Genomic DNA, 18,408 nt, shown 5'->3' on the forward strand with positions numbered 1-18,408 from the left:
CATTGAGTATAAAAAGCTATTATTTTCTGGGATTTGCATCTAACTCTAGTTTAGTTTGCTACAAACGAAGTGTAAAGTAGCTGTGAGCTGCGACCAGCATTATTGTTTGCTGATCTACAAATCTTATAGCCTCTCAACAAGATGTCAATCTCTTCCTTGGAAAACTCTCCCATCCAAGGCATTCGCGGCACTGGTTCCGTGTCTGACTGTGACCAAGAGACGCACTCCCCTGTCAGTGTTTGCAGTAGTGACCATGCACCACAGAGCGACAGGCCGGAGCGAATGAGAGAGTGGATTATCAGGTACTACAGACTGTCTTTACAAAATACTAGTTATGCATGCAGCAGTGAGTTTTTGAGAATTATATTTGAAATTGTATTTTCAATTGCTCAGAATGATCAACTCTGGTCGCTTCCCTGGCCTTGAGTGGATCAACAAGGAAAAAGATATATTTCGTGTTCCTTGGATCCATGCAAAGAAGCGTGGCTACGATCGCAAACGAGATGCAGCTATTTTCCGTGAGTGGGCCATCCACAGTGGCAAGTACCGTGAAGATGGTGACCCCACAACATGGAAGATAAATTTTCGGTGTGCTATCAATGGCCTCAAGGACATTATGGAAATCAAAGACATGCAGCAGGAAGACTGCCGTGTATACAAGGTCTTGCCTAGCCGTGGTCGCATGCGAAGACGCCGACCTATCAGTGTTCGTCACGAACCGTATCCAGCCAGCTGCACTGCACCGACCTACCCTGGAATTCCTGATGGTGAGTAATCTGATACCATCAAGGAAGAGAAAGGAATTCCCTCTATATGGATCTGCACATCATGTTTATGTATTATTTATCCCACTACAGGTGCTCACCACTACTTCCCCATGCCGTCAACTACCGCTCACCCATCTCCACTCATGAATCCATCCTACCAGACCAATATCAAACTGGAACCGTTTGACTCGACTATGATCCCGTATCAGCCCATATCTAGGTCTGGCACTGTCTTCTCATCGTGTGCTCATGAACCCTCCATGTTCTACTCGTACACCGGCCACATACCAGAGCATCTGAATATGGGCGAGGTGAGTTGTAGTGTCCTACTGTGCATTGTCCTGACTGTGTGTAGTTGTTGTGACTACCGTACCATTAAGGCTGATCGCTGATCTTAAACAATGTGCATTGTCCAATTTATGTTTTATGGTAGTACGTGGTGCGTTGAAACTTTCCCCAAAGTATGTGGTGTAGTCACAAGTCTGTTATCCTTAACCAGGCAGCTTAGCCATGGCCACACCACTATTAGCTTAGGGAAAAATCCCACAGGATGTTGTGTATGGCTTTAGCTTGCATAACAGGAACTGATTGCCCAGTATAGACAACAAGTGTATATTGTATAGAACCCAGAACTACACGGCTATTTTCCTTTCAGGCTTCATATCCTGACCTCCAAAGTCACATGCAGGAGCAAAAATTTCACCCTCTTCTCCCGCCACCTTCAACCATCCTGACTAATAAGACCAGTGATGTTATACCACTGTGCAGGCACGACTCGCCAGACTCAGGAATTGGAACTGGTAAGGGTAAGGGCTTGTTTGTGCTTGTATAGTAAAGTTTTCATTACTGAACATTACATCAAAATATTATAGTTACGTCAGAGGAGTATGTGTTTACCTTTGGTCCAATTTCACAGATCCTCGTAGCTCGCCTCTGATGTCTCACAGCTCACCCCAGCATTCTCCCGCTGCCGTCATGTCACAAGGACAAAACTCTCCAATTCAACAGCACTCACCCCTTTTATCTCAGCAGAATTCCCCTCTACAGTCACAGCCCTCTCCAGTAATGTCCAGTTGCTCTATTGGTAGGTATCTCAATAAAATGTGTGTGCGAATGACTTGATGTACCACACTTGCCTACCTAGTGTGCATTGTGGTTATACCCTGTGTTATTTTTTCAGGTGTACCCAGTCCTGCTTCAGTAGTGAGCAGCACTCCTCTCATTGATGATGGGAATGAAGTGGCTCAGTTTTTTGATGAGCTTGAGAGCAATCCATCGTCCTCTCCTCTCCCCAGCACTCCTCCACCACCTTCCAATGAAGTAAACATCCGTGTTTTTTATGGCTCCATCCCTATTCACTCTGAGAATGTTGACTGTACCAACGGCTGTAAGATCTTTGCTAATGGAGATTTGAGCAGGAGTGATGACGACATGATTTCAAACTGTTTTGGACCTACTAGTGCTCACACCATCTGTCTTCCTGACAGCCATGCCCACCCTGCAGCCAAGCAGGTATTTGGAGCAATGAAACGAGGTTTTCTTATTGAGTCTCGAGATGGAAATATCTACGTTACCCCCCTATGTCGCACAATGGTGTACTGTGGAAATTCTTCGTCTGATCCTGCCGTGTCCCTCGAAAAAGAAAAATGCTCAAAGGTGTTTGACTACAATGCCTGCTTCCGCCCTGCCTTGGATCACTATGCATTTAACCCCGGTAAATCTCCCAACCCATACTTCATTTTAAGCCTTGGTCAAACTTGGGGACCTGGTCGCCATGTGACCGAAAACCTTGTCTCCATTGTTGTTACTCACTCTCGTGCCAAACATGAAATTGAAGCTATTGGTCTCACTCACTTGCTCACGAAAGACTTACTGATTGACATGCCAGACACAGTCGACATTGACACAGCCACTGAGACAGATTTGGAAGCAGAAGCATTTTTTAAACGATGTCAAAACATGTAAAACATCATCACGTTCTTCTGTTTCTCTCTTTATTAATCTTTCACCATTCCTACCCCAGGCCCATAATCTAAGCTAGTGAATTAAGAATTATTTCTTTGCCCCAATCAGTAGGATTTGTATTTAAGTAATGTAGTCTGCCCTGTAGCCAGTAATCTTCTCTCTCTTTTGTCTGTAGCGCTTACTGTGTAAGCTGTTTGTCACTTTGTCCACTATGTGGACGTTTCTATGTTGCCTCGCACCGGGGCACTGGTTGATTCCCCCTCAGTCAGTTAGTTTTTGTAGTTCTAACATGCTCTGCTTCCAAATCAAAGTCCGACCAAAAAACCCTGGCAACTTTAAAACGAAGCAAACACATCTATTGAACTTGTTTTCTAATCACAACATTACGTTTTGTTCTATTATTGTAATTGACTGTGCTGTCTGTATAATTATACATGATCTCCATTTTGATCATGATTATATTTTTTGTGGTGTGTGCTGTGTAATTATAAGTAACTGCTGCTGATCTCCCATTATAATTATTTGGAGTGATCCAATTGCATGTAAGACGCCCATTACTACAGTCATAATTATCATGCATGATCGTATAACTAATAGTTGCATATAAATACCGCAATAAATAGGGTAATTTTCTGGGGTCAAAACATTCGTGGTTGAGCAATTATTATTTCAGTTTGTTCGAATTCATAGCTTGCATGTATAGGTTAATGGGGTCGATTGTTATACATTCAATGAATATTATTATGCATGGGAAAAATATTTATGCTGAGGGATTCAACCATTTAACTTGCTCATGCATGTTGCCCAGCCCCTTCACATACCCGTGCATAATAATTATACCATATACCAGAGCATTACCATAAAATAATTATAGCCTTAACTTTTAAGTGTGCAGTTGTAGGGATTAAAGTTCCCCTAAATCGATATGGGTATAATAATAATTATGTACAATGTATAAATTAATTATGCCAAAGAGTATTTAATTACTATTCCCACAGCAGTTGCTGCATGGGGAATACAATAATAATAACATTACTAGTGACAAAAAATTGTCAAGACTGCAATAATTATGTCAGCACATGAAAGTAATAAAGGATTAATATTTTATACAATCTATGATTGTCTATGAAACATTTATACAATTCGCTTTTAAACGTATGTTTCTTGACAGGTAGGTGGGAAGGCACAAGTACCAGTTGAGTCAGAGCCTATTCTTAATCCACTTGACTTTGCCGCCATAGATTGAATCTGTACATAAGTTTATTAATAGCCGCTACAATACAAAAACAAATGTGATGTATACCTTTGTCGAGGAAGCTAACTCAGACTGTGATTCGCTAGCTGTTCCATAACCACCTAGGGTGTGTTGAAGAAAGTATACATTATTTTTGGCTATAATTTATCGCAAACAAAATAATGTTGGAAAAATGTTATAATTACAAATTATATTATTAACTCTTTGTTATAATTGTACCTTTCCCATAGTAATTATAAAACATAATGTGTGTACATTGTACGGTGATCTCACCAATAAGGGGATCATTGGAGGTAGTCTGATTTAGGGGATTGTGCTTCCCACAGGCAATCAGCATATCAGAACTAAGTGAACTCATTGAAAGTGGATCCTGAGAGAATGGTGGACCGGGGCTTAGAGTGCCTCTCCCACCTTCTTCAGGAAAGCTATATGTAGGTATAAAGATGTATGAAGTAGAAATTATGTACAATGTTATGTAGGTATTGTAGCCTTGTTCCCGGTCCAGGTTCAAAAGAGGGCCTGGTACGTATTTCATGGGTGACAGTGCAGTACCCAGAATTATCATAATCCGGACCCTTTTAGTCCGAAACCTCGCAAATCCAGACAAAATGGCAAACTGAAAAAGAGGAGGGGCTGTCAGTAGAATAGACTATTGTGCATGCGCAATTTAACTTGCTTTGCTGAATCAGCAAAAAAACTGCTCATTACAATGGCTACTGCAAAGAAAACAAAGAGAAAGCTCACAAGACTCACTGTATTGGAGAGAAAGTTGAGATAAAGACTATTCTAGCTAGCAGCTTCCCTTCTAGCCACAGTAATAATTATCATAATACATGTACAAAAGTGTCTTCGTTAATGATATTCATAATCAATTAATGACATACAGAAATTTCATGTATATGGATGGGGTCTGGTCTGGCTCTATTCGGATTAGCAAAGTTCTACTGTAGTCATTTCCAAATGAGTTCCGTGACGCTATGGCTTAATGTGGCCAGAATAGGCTGTCGTATGGTCGGAATGTCTGAGCTTGGTTCCGTACAGGTTATGGCAAGTCTTTGTGCCTCCAACTGCTGTTTACGAAGACATTCCAACCATACGGCAATTGCCTTCTCAGTCAATACAATACAGGGCCATATTAAAGCCACTGGAGACAAAAATATTTACTTCTAGTAAACAGATTAGTTTACGGTATAATTTTATGTTCGTAGCACGATATTACTCAGATTCTGGCCGTATTAGAAGCGCAGTTTTCTATCACACATGCAATAGGTAAGGCCCACTTTCAACAGCGTAAAAATTGGGTACAGGGAAAGAGGCAAGAACAGAAAAAGGAGAGGTTGAGAAGGAGGCTAACTATTCTTATTTTGCATTCACAATAACGATGGTCCTGTATTAGGCCACTCCAAGTGATACTCTGGTTTCTGGTCCTGAGGTTTCTCTAATTTCATGTGGGCGGGCGGCTTTTCTCATGATGTCATTATTGATTTCACCTTATGAATCATTTTGCAAATGAACATCTTATTTTGTACCACATGGACCATTCGCGTATGCGTAGTAGAATACCGTATAATCTGGTTAGTAAGCGCATGCACGAAAAGAGCAGGCCTCTATGCGCCTATTATCCAGATGCGCTTATAGAGATTAACCACGCCCATGACATTTCAATGAAGCAAATCTCCATTAGCTAGCTCGATCGTTTGTCTGCAAGAAGTCTATAGTCATATCTGACAGCAGTAACACAACTACCGGTAGTGAAAGAGACTTAATATCTATATAAAGTGTGGAGACCAGTTGTTGGGCAGAGAACTGTGCAGAAAACTATGCGCCTTCTATCAAGGCTCTTGGTCTGCTAACCAGTATGCGCCTATTTGTTGACGTGCGCCTATTAACCAGTAGTGAGATAGAAATCCTAAAAATCCAGATCTGATGCGGGCGGTGGGCCAGAAACCAGAGTATCACGAGGTGCTGTTTTCAAGCTCCCGACTAGTAAAATGATTATTTATTCAATAATATGAACGTAATCACAAGAATGTCGCGAAGATTCACTTACTACATTTCCGATAAAAATTTACACCTAACGCTTATTATCCACAAATGTGCAGAGCACTTTGCACATAATTATTACTGTGGTATCCTTACGACATGGAACTAACATTAAGATAAAGACTTGTGATTCCGTAAATACTGTACTGTAAACCTGTGATTCCGTAAATACTGTGTTGTGTTAGTTCTAGTGGTTTCATGTTCTTATTTAGTCATTTCTGTACTATATATTGTTCTAGAAGGTTCTTTCTAGTATTGTTTTTGTATAAATAGCCTGTGTATTTTGTATGTATCAGAGTTCTGATTTAATGAATTATTGAAGTTATCTCACTGGCGACAAGGATTGTGGATCAAGTAGCCTACAGCAATGGCAGCCACACACTATGGAACTCTCAACAATTACAGACCAGACCAAGAGTCTATCAAGACCTACCTGGATCAGGTAGACCTCTACTTCACGGCGAATACAGTCCCTGATGATAAGCAAGTACCTATTCTCCTCAGCTCCATTGGTGCAACGACCTACAGTCTTCTATGTGACTTGCTTGCACCTGAGGCTCCCAAATCGAAGACAAAGGGAGAAATATTTGCTGCACTACGGAAGCACTACGAACCGACACGAGCGGTGATCGCAGAACGTTTTCATTTTCAAAAAAGGGATCAAGTCCCTGACGAATCTTTAGCAGAATACGATGCAGCTCTACGCAAGCTGGCAACACACTGCAATTTTGGGGCGTATCTCACTGAAGCCCTACGTGACCGTTTCGTTGCAGGACTCCGAAGCGAAGCAATGCAAAGAAGACTATTAGCCGAAACAGAACTTACTTTGAAGAGAGCAATGGAAATCGCACAGGGAATGGAAGCAGCAGAAAGCAACACCAGAGCACTCAAGGCCAGCAACCCCTCCATCAAGAGCATACAAAGCAAAAGGAGACCGCAGCCAAACCAACCTTGTTACCGCTGTGGAAAGTCGAATCACTCTGCAGCTGATTGCCGTTTCAAGGATGCAGAGTGTCACTCATGTGGAAAGCAGGGACACATAGCACCAGCCTGCCGCTCCAACCCACCCTCTCAGTTCAAGAAGACAGAGAAGAGACGATTCAAAACTCACCTAGTGGAACCAGATGGGAACAGCTCGACTGACTCAGAAGCTGACACTTACCACCTATACCGATTGACCGAGCCTTCTACACAGCCGATCACTGTTACAGTCAAGATCGAGGATACTCCACTCAAGATGGAAATCGATACCGGAGCTGCAATATCTATTATCTCTGAGGCCACCAGAAAGGCCAAGTTCTCTAAATTCAAGCTGCGTAAGTCAAATATTTTGCTAAAGACATATACAGATGAGGCTATGATGGTAACGGGTCAGATTAATGTGTGTGTTAATTATGGAGAACAGGTGGCTCGGCTGGTGCTGGTGGTGGTTGCTGGAAGTGGACCAAGTCTTTTTGGACGCAATTGGCTGAAGTACCTCCAGTTGGACTGGAAATGTATTGCAACTGTCAAATCTCCCCCTGCAGGTACACTAAAGAATTTGTTACACGAATACGATTCATTGTTCAAGGACGAGTTAGGTACTGTGACCTCACACAAAGCCACTCTCAGAGTACGGCCAGATGCTACTCCTCGGTTTTTCAAACCACGTCCTGTTCCTTATGCAACCAAAGAGGCTATTGGAGATGAATTGGACCGCATGGAGCAACAAGGTATCATCCAGAAAATACCTAGCAGTGACTGGGCAGCACCGTTGGTCGCAGTTCCCAAGAAAGACGGACGTTTTCGACTCTGCGGCGACTATAAAGTGACTATCAACCAAGACCTTGAAGTTGATCAGTACCCCTTGCCTAAACCCGAAGACCTATTCGCAACACTAGCAAATGGCTCCCTTTTCACTAAGCTTGATTTGTCACAAGCGTATCTACAGGTCGAACTCGATAAGGACTCTACCAAATACGTGACTATCAACACCCATCAAGGGTTATACCAGTTCAGCCGACTTCCTTTTGGCGTGGCGTCAGCCCCAGCAATATTCCAAAGACTGATGGACACCATCCTACGTGGAGTGCCTCACATTATCTGCTACTTAGACGATCTGTTGATAACAGGAGTGGATGAAGAAGACCACCTACACAATCTGGAGCAAGTCCTCAAACTTTTTACGGAACACGGGTTGCGATTGAAGAAGGAAAAATGTATCTTTTTGGCCAAGTCGGTAGAATATCTTGGTCATCAGATCAGCAAAGAGGGAATCCAAGCTCTTCCAAGTAAAGTTGATGCTATTGCACAGGCTCCAGAACCAAAGAATGTTCAAGAACTTCGCTCCTTCCTCGGGTTGCTGAACTACTACGGAAAGTTCATCAAGAATCTCTCTAGCATCCTTTACCCAATCAACCAACTTCTGCAAGCGAGTCATAAGTGGGAATGGACACAGGAATGTCAGGAAGCTTTTACAGAAGCAAAGAAACAACTTACATCATCTGATGTGCTCACCCACTATGACCCGGACCTACCAATCAACATGGCTGCGGACGCATCAGCCTACGGCATTGGAGCCGTTATTTCTCATGTACTACCAGACGGGGCTGAGAGACCAATCTGTTTTGCTTCACGCACGCTAACAACAAGCGAACAAAACTATGCTCAACTCGAGAAAGAAGCACTGGCATTGGTATTTGGTACCAAGAAGTTTCACCAGTATTTGTATGGCAGGAAATTCACGTTAATCACTGATCACAAACCTCTGACAGCTATATTTGGCCCAAAGAAAGGAATACCGTCCCTAGCAGCTGCTCGTCTCCAACGTTGGGCAATTTTTCTCTCAGGTTATGATTACAATATCCAATTCAAGCCCACTCAAGCACACAGCAATGCTGATGCATTATCACGTCTCCCCTTGCCAGTACAAGATTCGTACGAAACGGCTGACATTAATGCTATTCACACTTTCAATGTGGCTCAAATCGAAGCTCTTCCTGTAACATCTCAGCAGGTGCAGACGGCTACCCGACGTGACCCAACCTTAAGCAAGGTGTTAAAGTATGTCAAATCAGGATGGCCACAGAAAGTGACACCGGATCTACAACCATATTTCAACCGCCGTCTTGAAATTGGCATCGAAAGTGGTTGCTTGATGTGGGGAATTCGCACAATCATTCCACAGAACCTGCATGCAAAGACCCTTCGTGCTCTCCATGAGAACCACCCTGGAATGTCCCGAATGAAGGCTATTGCCCGCAGTTACGTGTGGTGGAGTGGACTCGATAAAGACATCGAAAACCAAGCAAAAGCGTGCCTATCGTGCCAGGAACAAGCCTCTAAACCTGCAGTAGCACCACTCCATCCTTGGGTTTGGCCAAACAGCCCATGGAAAAGGATCCATATTGACTACGCTGGTCCATTCTTGAACAAAATGTTTCTAGTGGTTGTAGACGCCCATTCCAAGTGGCCAGAAGTGATTCAGATGTCTTCCACTACGTCTCAAAACACGATCGAGGCACTGCAAGCACTATTTGCTCGGTATGGACTACCAGAACAGATTGTTTCCGACAATGGTGCACAATTCACATCCCAAGAATTTAGCGATTTTGTTCAAGCCAATGGCATAAGACACATACGAAGTGCTCCATACCATCCCTCCACGAACGGCCAAGCTGAACGATTTGTACAAACGTTCAAAAGAGCCATGAAAGCTGGAGAGAGAGAAGGACTGAGTTTGAAAACAAGATTGGCTCAGTTTTTACTGTCATACCGCTCAACTCCACATGCTACCACTAACGTCTCACCGAGTGAACTGTTCCTTCAAAGAAAAGTACGTACACGATTCGATCTCCTCAAACCAAACACAGAGGGAAACGTATCTGACAAGCAGATGAAACAGAAACAGCAACATGACAAACATGCTAAACCAAGGACGTTCTCTGTTGGTCAACAAGTAATGCTCAAAGATTTCCGAACAAACGGCACATGGCTTCCAGGAAGCATTGTACAACAGACAGGACCAGTATCTTACAAAGTGGAAATTGGTGATGGCAGGATACTACGTCGACATATCGACCACATACGTGATAGAACTCATTCTCTTTCCACCACCGAGTCGTCACAAGACGATATAACAAATCCAAACGATTTCGACGATACGGCAGCTCACAAGGATTTGCAAGATTTTGAAGTTTCCCCTGATCAGTCAACTGATCCGTCTCCGACCCCACCTGATGAGTCACCCTCGACTGGTGCATTAACAGCTCGACAATATCCGCAAAGAAATCGCAACAGGCCTGATCGATATGGTGGGTACACTAACATTTAACAGGGGAAGAAATGTGGTATCCTTACGACATGGAACTAACATTAAGATAAAGACTTGTGATTCCGTAAATACTGTACTGTAAACCTGTGATTCCGTAAATACTGTGTTGTGTTAGTTCTAGTGGTTTCATGTTCTTATTTAGTCATTTCTGTACTATTGTTCTAGAAGGTTCTTTCTAGTATTGTTTTTGTATAAATAGCCTGTGTATTTTGTATGTATCAGAGTTCTGATTTAATGAATTATTGAAGTTATCTCAATTACAAACAAGGAAATGGGTTAGACACGCATAGTAAGATACTCCCCACCTCCTCATGTGCTCCTGTTTTTGTTGACCGAAATTACTCTATGTCAACTTTTCTCTTTCCCTACTGTGAAGTTAAAACAGCAAAGGACATTGCTTGACTTGGTTATTATGTATCTAAATGCTACATAGAATGGCTTCATGCTATGGATAAGCTGTACTGTTCATAAACGTTTGCAGTATAGTCCTTCACACTGCTTTAGTATACTTTTAGACACACCACGGGGCTTGACTTCCCACGACTTCATAGTAAGGGCTATTTCTTCTTTAATTTGTTTAGTGATAGTGGCTGAGTTGCTTAGTCGACATTTTAGAGCTAGATTCTCTTAATAATCAACATTAAAGTGATCAATTCGCCATTTTTATGTACAGCACACATTGTATGGCAGTCAAGACAGGTAATGAATATGCTGACTATAAATATAAACCTTTGTAGTTTTAGCCACGTCCTATAACAGTGTTTCAATTTCGTTTCCAATCCGTCTCCTTTTCTATCTATGCACACACACACGGTTTATATGCCTCCTGCGACTACACCCCAAGGCAAAAATTAATTACCCACAAAACTAAAACTACTAATGGAGTGTATAAAACTTACAGTGCTTTCAGCTGCGTCAACAAAGATATGAACTCAGTCACGTGACTCTCAGTGAAATTCTGTGTGAATGTATCATGTATACATGTTGTAGATGTAATTGTCAAGCTCTGTATTGATTTTACGTGTAGCTTATGTGCGCACGTGATCCGTTGCCAATCCCTCTCTTTCCTGTATCTATGGTTTTACATGCCACAAAGTCAATTAAAACATAGGTCTTCATCAGGCTTGTTTCTGGCCCAACTTTCTCTATTGTAATGCTAGGTTGAAAGAGGGCCTGGGGACAAACCTGATTCAGTAAACTTGTTCACTCAGACTAACAATTATTCCATGCTGCCCTTTTTTATTGTCTCACTGGGGCCGACTGAGTTCTGTGACAACATAGCTTAATTTGCTTGAGTTGGTCAAGAATAGCTCACACCGAAGCCAATGCAAGTATAGGCTATCATCCTGTATAGATGGTACAGGATGAATTTTTACTTTGGCTTCAGTGTGAGGTACCGTATAGCGGGTAATTTTCGGGGGACAAAATATTTGTGGTTGAGACATTTCGTGGTTGGAGCTTGCACTGCAGGTAAAGGTAGGCAAGGTCGCTTCATTCGTGGGTAAAATATTCGTGGTCAGACCTCCAACCACGAATATTTTGCCCCACCCGCTATATGGTATTCTTGATAAGCATTATTATGCCTCGGTGTGCATGCGCAAGCGAGGTATACGGTAGTGTGTTTGTGTGTCTGTCTGTCTAGGTGTGTGTGTAGACTGCTACAGCTGCTCAAGGATGAATGATGTGCAAGTAAGAGTTTCTATAGGCTTCTAGTCATAGATTTTAATTCGTGGATTTGCAAAATAATGCTTCGTTCTCGAGTTATGCCTAGTTTTGCTTACTTGGAATGCCATTGCAGCCTTTTCAGAAGAGTGCGTAGCAAAACTTGTTCACCGAGTGTTGCTACTCTACTTGGTACTGCACTTGAACGCTAGCTATTGGTAGCTGCAAGAATGAGAAGAGAGCTACAAGGCTCTGCTGATACATCCAGACTTGAACTTTTGGCATCGTAACAACAATTGTGGTCGATCATTACCCACTCTCTTGAGGTTCCCTGTGATTCTGGATTCTACCATAGATAGAACAGGAAAGGGATTGGAAACGACCAGGCCGCCCTGTGTCAACGGGTGAAACACTCTGCGTTACGATTTCGTGCTCGAGAATATTTACTGTAGTCAGGTTGTATTTCAACTGTTTCTAGCTCTCCTATTCACTAGCGGTCACTCGGGGGCTGGGAGGTACTCTAGAGAAGTAAGTTTACACCACTGACAAGCTCTAAGTCTGTTGTCTTTGCTTTGTTTTTACTTTTTGTTGAGTTTAGCTTGAATTACTCCATATCAACTTTTCTCTTTTCTTTCCCTGCTGTGAAGCCAAAACAGCAAAGGACATTGCTTGACTTGGTTATTATGTATCTAAGTGCTATATAGAATGGTTTCATGCTATGGATAAGCTGTACTGTTCATAAACGTTTGCAGTATAGTCCTTCAAACTGCTTTAGTATACTTTTAGAGACGCCACGGGCCTTGACCTCCCACGACTTCATAGTAAAGGCTATTCCTTCTTGTATAGCATTTATTTGTTTAGTGATAGTGGCTGCGTTGCTTAGTCGACTTTTAGAGCTAGATTCTCTTTACTTTTTAATAATCAACATTAAAAGTGATCAATTTCACCATTTCTATGTACAGCACATTGTATGGCAGCAAGACAGGTAATGAGCCTGCTGACTATAAATATAATCATTTGTAGTTTTAGCCACACTCTATAACGCGGAGTGTTTCACGCAAACATTTTCGTTTCCCCTCTTACTGTTCTATCCATGATTCTACCTTGCATGCAGCAATTATATAATGCAAAAATGTTTATCATGATACAATGTGTAATGTGTGTATAGTAGCTTTATGTTATGTAGATTTGGCACCTCCACTGAGGCATCAGCACCCGCGGTGCTTTCATTAATTTTAATCATTGACTAAAACATACCCCATCTCTATATCTAGCAAACTCATAGAGCTCGCAGCACCGATCAACGACCCTTGGCTCAAAGATCAAAAGTCCATCCTGTTTCAACAGGGAAAGGAAGGTAGGCAGGGACACTGTGCCAACATCCTGATACGGCATATCAACTGGTTTGTGAACACAGTCAGAACACTCAGAAACTAAAGAGAGCAGATACATACAAAGGATCATGTACTTTTGATTATAGTCAATATTAATTTTTACCAAAATCAGCTGCAGCATCAAACGCCTTCATTCTGTACCAGTCAGAAGGAACTGTGGTATCACCTGCAATTCAATACAGTATGCCGCAAGCATGGGCCAGGGTTTAGTGTATGTATACATGTATATATATTTATATATTACCAGCTAGTGCATGTATAATAAGTATCACTATTTACCATGCATGGGCAACAGCATAAAAAATATATACTCCACTTGGTACATGGTGTTGCCATAAAATCCCAGCCCTAGGGCACATTCCTCATAAGGCTGACGAGGGCACACTGATTTTAATGAAAGCACTGCGGGTGCTGATGCCTCGGTGGGGATCACTGCATGGACACCATCACGTACACCACTTTTTGCTGAGCTGGCACAGATTATTGACGATGTAAACTAGCCTAAAAAACCAGAAAAACGAACGACAAGCTTGTAGCTACATTGTAATCGCTTTAGTGCAAGACTAGGCTACAAGTAACTCGTATTAAGTTGTGAATAGAAACTTTGAGTATACAGATGCTACAAATGTTTCTGAAGAGACTGCAACAGCGGTCACTGTAAGGTTTAGTTCGCAAATGAATCCAATAAAATGTGGCTAAAAGCCTATAGAAGCTGTTAGTTTACGTCACATTGCAAGTGATGAGCAGTTACAGGTGGAATAGTCAGCTTTACCATATTTCTCACTGCAAGGCATAATTAATAGCTAGCTAGAAAAAGGAAGGCCTGGGAATGAGGCTACAGTACATGTATAACATTCATACACGTACATTGGCTACTAGGATTTAACTAACCCACCGGACCCGAGGGCGCAAGTACATGTATTACATATATATGTAATAATTACGGGTCTTCACTCATACCAACGAAGAGTCCAAACTGGCTTCGTTCGAATGTATTCATCAGCCGTGCTTTTGGAGAAACTTGTAGCTCTAGAATCCTGCTGAAATCCCTGTTGAGACAGTTTCTCATAGCCTACAAGTACAACATTCGTACAATTAAGTCCTGGCCACTACAAGTAGCATGCACAACCACAAAAGTACCTTGCAATGGAAGGAGTTGTCTCCTGGGTGGTGAGTTTTGAGAGTTGAGAGCTCACTTCTTCTCCATTGCCACCTCCATACAATGTGGACCATTATCATCACCTAGGTAAAAGATAAACATACATGTGGGTAAATCAAGGGTTTCACTTCTTTAAAGATCACCATCAAAATGAAAGCACTGCGGGTGCTGATGCTTCAGTAGATGTGTCAAAGCAACAACATAAAGTGCTAGCTAATGGACACATGATGTCAATTTTAATTTTGCTGCATGCAGGAAAACTTAAAGAGTGGGAAATGATCTACCATGATTATCGCTAAAAAAGATGCCAAAAGTACAAAGTCTAAAAGTATTGGAGTTGCAACTGTTGGATGGTTTGCCTTTGCCTTTGACACTGCTAGTACGAGCCATACTGCTGCTGAGAACTAGTTTTACTATGCTGCAATCGAGCTAGCTAGCTAGTCTCGCGAGCAGACGTGGGAGGGAGGGAAGTTCCCTCTAGGACAAGTCTGCTCGCGAGACTACTACTTGTAGATATATATATAAAAAAGACTTTGATTTACCTTGTGCGGTCAAAGGTTATGTGTGGGCGTTTTTGTGGGCAGTTCTAAAAATAGCTCAATACGCGAAGTCAGATGATTCTGAGAATAGGGTGAGTTGCATGCCCTCTTCTCTATATACGCCCTTGACGGTATGTAACAAATATGCTTCGTGCATTAAAATTAATATGCAAGCATTCAATCAGAGGAGGTCCGACAGGCGCGGTGCAGCTCAAGTAATTAGCCTTTGATTACTCTCAGCAAAAACATACGACGTGGGCGGATAATTATATTGTTCAATCAAAGGCTAATTGTCTGAGCTGCACCGCGCCTGTCGTACCTTCTCTGCATTCAATGAACGCATGAAACTAGCCTCGATTTCAGGCCGCACTTCACATCAGGGAAGTGGGCCTGATATCGACTGCTTGCGCATGTGCTAAATCTCCCCCTGTTATCTGGGGGCTTTGGATAACATCGTATATGCTCAGTAAAACAATGACATCACAACGAACGGAAGTGGATTGAAGGAAGTAGATAGAAAGTTCGATTGAAGGTTTCTTCCAGCTCATCGGATAACATTCTCTGATAGCTACCCTTAGCTTGCTATGTTAACAAAAGACTCACAGCCTGCAACAGTGTGGATGACAATCATCTGAACAGAGTTAAAGCTGACAAGAGCCTACATGGACAGGCCATGCCCATCGAACACTAACTTTGGAAAGTCTACAATACTACTGTACTGACTCTATCAGAAAGAAAATAGCTGTACAACAAATCTACAGTTCTGTATCTAGCTATAGCTAGCTATTATAGCTCTGTGTATGACTTTTAGGATATTTTCTCTGCAGTATTAATTATATAAGACATTTTACAAGAAAAAATATGCGCATGTGCAAGCAGTCTGTAGCAGTATACACACACACACTACCGTATACCTCGCTTGCGCATGCACACCGAGGCATAATAGCTAATCAGGAGCCAGGATTTTTTATGGGAAAACATTTACCAGATTGGATATAATTATAATATATACCGTACTATATATGGACTCATGTTGTTTTATGAATGTTGGCATTCTTTATCATTGAACTATTGGTTGACTCGATCCTCTTGACTTAGCTAAGAATAAATACACAAATTTCATTTCAGATTGTTAGAATAATCTCAGAGCATGTAACAATCAACATTTTCTGGGGGAGTACCTCCAGTTGGCGCAGCACACTGGTAATGTCATCAAGCACCCCTCTCTTTCAATTCCTGGCCACAGCCCTGTATGCATACACTGACTAAAACAGGTACAATGTACACCTCAGACGACTGTGGCATAATCCATGCATGTTTTGGCCTGAAATGTGCTGATACGTACATGTACTTGCATGTTTCAGGTACTACAGTTTGACTTAGGGTTCTGTCGTCAACAGACAGGCTCATTTAAGGAAGTACCAGTTACATGTATCGTATGACAGCCCTACTGTGTCTTTCTTCTAATTATAACACCCAACACATTTCCAGTGCAGTATAATTCCAACTTGGAGCTTACATTAGAAGGACGTTTAAGCACCAGCAACGTCTTCCGATGGAGATGAGAGTTACTAAACACTCCCATGAGCTCCTTCATGTTGAACCTTGCTACCATCTCAATTTCATAACTTGAATTATTTGAAGTTATGTTTCACCTGTCTTACCGTTTTTTGTTTTACTTTTGTATTTCGTGTGCCTGGATAGCTAGCTGGTCAAAGGTTAGCAATGAGTCTTTTGACGAGCATGCCTTATATATGGTTCCAATGTAAATTGACTTGGTGTGGGAGGGGGATGAGACAAGTAATTGATTTGGAGTGGCCTTATACAGTGGAACCTCCATTAACGACCACCTCCAAAGAGCAACCACACGCTATATAACGGCCAGGAGCTCAGGTCCAGATTGAAACTACAATGACTTCAATGTAAATTAATTAAGCAACCTCTCAGGAGCGACCACCTCTCTACTCCGTATAACGAGCAGCTTTCTAGTCCCCAACCAGCTTTAGCAATGGAAAATAATCCCCCAGAACGGACAGCCACACACAGAATTAGCAGAAAATTATTGCTGAGATAGCATTATTTTGCACAATCGTGAAAACCTAGCTGGTCCCTACAGCCTTTTCAAAGCTTATATGAGCTAAAGAAGCAGTTAGCAAATCTCCAAGATTCATTTGCAGCAAGAAATGGCTCAGAGGAAGACCACCTTTCTATAATGGCCAAAAGGTTGGTCCCCAATGGTGTCGGTTTTATGGAGGTTCCACTGTATATAAACACATAGCCTCGATCTTAGTCCCTTTCACTAGAGGGCCTGGTAACCACTGTTTGCGTGCGGGTGGATTCAATAGTAAATTTGTTAGTAAAACTCTTTGTAATTTATCAATTAATCTTTTGTACTATGGTCAACCATGTACTATTTAGAGAGAAATCGCCATCACAACTCTAGGCTCATACGAGGAGCACTGATCTTACTGATATAGCATCAAACAAGCGTCTGGAAGCAAGTAGATTGACTTGCCAGAGCTGGTCGGTACTGACAGAAAAACGCCCACCACTTTACCACAGTATAAAAGAAGACAAAACCTGACTGTTCAACACTGAAGAGAGCGTGAGTAAGAGCAGAAGAGAAGTAGAAGCCAAAACTAGTCACTTAGTCTGGGTCATAAATGTTGTAGTGTTATTAAAACTGCTAGTCTATGTCTATGATTTGTGCAATGACATCATTGTAAAATATACAATAAAAAAAACACTGACTACATGATAAGATATTTCGATCCCCAAGATTCTTGGGGCAACTGACGCATGCACAGATCAGACAGTATATACTAGGCCGTCTTTCTCAATTGAGAGAGGCCTGGAATTGAGGCTAATAAACACAGTGTACACGTACTCGTACTCGAGTATTCTGTTGCGCTGTGTACAGGTTGACCCTTATGTAGATGAAACTTCTTCCTTACATATCTAGATCTAGGTACTATAATTTGTTATATGTTAAAGTTTCTATCTCTTGAACATTATAATCAATAACGTTCAAGAGGTGCTCACCATTAAAGCTCCGTAAGCAAACGACAGTACATATATGTGGAAAGTGTCACTAGGAACAGCTTCATCAGGGGAGCTAGAGTCAATATTCATCCCCAGAACCTGACGTGACACCGGCACCAGTACAGTAACTTCTGAACACTTTTGTGAGCTACCGTCAGGTATGGAGCGGCCATAAAAACACAATCATGAGCACGTGATCTGATAGCAAAACAAAGGTCAGAGTCTGATCCACTACTGCACAAGAAGTGGATTTTTCTTGGCTTAATTATA

At 42.0% G+C, this 18,408-nt stretch overlaps 3 protein-coding genes across 4 annotated transcripts; 2 read left to right on the forward strand and 1 right to left on the reverse strand.

Annotated features, from left to right (window-relative positions):
- The first annotated feature begins 19 nt into the window (after positions 1-19).
- On the forward strand, positions 20-3,237 carry LOC135333017 (uncharacterized). 2 transcript variants are annotated; one of them, XM_064527957.1, is made up of 6 exons: positions 20-302; positions 394-767; positions 858-1,078; positions 1,423-1,573; positions 1,684-1,851; positions 1,948-3,237. In XM_064527957.1, the coding sequence occupies exons 1-6, from the start codon at positions 142-144 to the stop codon at positions 2,730-2,732; spliced, it is 1,860 nt and encodes a 619-aa protein (XP_064384027.1). In that variant the 5' UTR covers positions 20-141; the 3' UTR covers positions 2,733-3,237. The 2 variants fall into 2 exon arrangements, with proteins under 2 accessions (XP_064384027.1, XP_064384028.1); XM_064527958.1 differs by having other exon boundaries at positions 1,423-1,567.
- A 473-nt stretch (positions 3,238-3,710) lies between these two features.
- LOC135333020 (uncharacterized) lies at positions 3,711-18,314 on the reverse strand. The gene is made up of 9 exons (XM_064527962.1): positions 18,139-18,314; positions 14,539-14,640; positions 14,359-14,470; positions 13,502-13,564; positions 13,262-13,437; positions 11,242-11,300; positions 4,261-4,412; positions 4,036-4,088; positions 3,711-3,980 (listed from the first exon to the last, which is right to left on the reverse strand). Exons 1-9 carry the CDS (start codon positions 18,226-18,228, stop codon positions 3,882-3,884), a joined length of 906 nt encoding a protein of 301 aa, XP_064384032.1. The 5' UTR covers positions 18,229-18,314; the 3' UTR covers positions 3,711-3,881.
- Positions 6,282-11,249, forward strand: LOC135333012 (uncharacterized protein K02A2.6-like). The gene has a single exon (XM_064527952.1). It carries the CDS (start codon positions 6,398-6,400, stop codon positions 10,340-10,342), a length of 3,945 nt encoding a protein of 1,314 aa, XP_064384022.1. The 5' UTR covers positions 6,282-6,397; the 3' UTR covers positions 10,343-11,249.
- Positions 18,315-18,408: the final 94 nt, after the last annotated feature.

The sequence above is a fragment of the Halichondria panicea genome, chromosome 3 (assembly GCF_963675165.1).
Source record: "Halichondria panicea chromosome 3, odHalPani1.1, whole genome shotgun sequence".
Taxonomy (NCBI): Eukaryota; Metazoa; Porifera; class Demospongiae; order Suberitida; family Halichondriidae; genus Halichondria; species Halichondria panicea.

Excerpts from the sequence above, each read along its gene's own strand:
- LOC135333017 (XM_064527957.1), top strand. The coding sequence starts at position 142 with ATGTCAATCTCTTCCTTGGAAAACTCTCCCATCCAAGGCATTCGCGGC. Across the intron at positions 768-857 it reads CTACCCTGGAATTCCTGATG|GTGCTCACCACTACTTCCCC; the intron begins GTGAGTAATCTG and ends ATCCCACTACAG. Across the intron at positions 1,852-1,947 it reads AATGTCCAGTTGCTCTATTG|GTGTACCCAGTCCTGCTTCA; the intron begins GTAGGTATCTCA and ends TTATTTTTTCAG.
- LOC135333012 (XM_064527952.1), top strand. The coding sequence starts at position 6,398 with ATGGCAGCCACACACTATGGAACTCTCAACAATTACAGACCAGACCAA.
- LOC135333020 (XM_064527962.1), bottom strand. The coding sequence starts at position 18,228 with ATGAATATTGACTCTAGCTCCCCTGATGAAGCTGTTCCTAGTGACACT. Across the intron at positions 14,471-14,538 it reads ACAACTCCTTCCATTGCAAG|GCTATGAGAAACTGTCTCAA; the intron begins GTACTTTTGTGG and ends TTGTACTTGTAG. Across the intron at positions 13,438-13,501 it reads TGATGCTGCAGCTGATTTTG|TTTCTGAGTGTTCTGACTGT; the intron begins GTAAAAATTAAT and ends TGCTCTCTTTAG.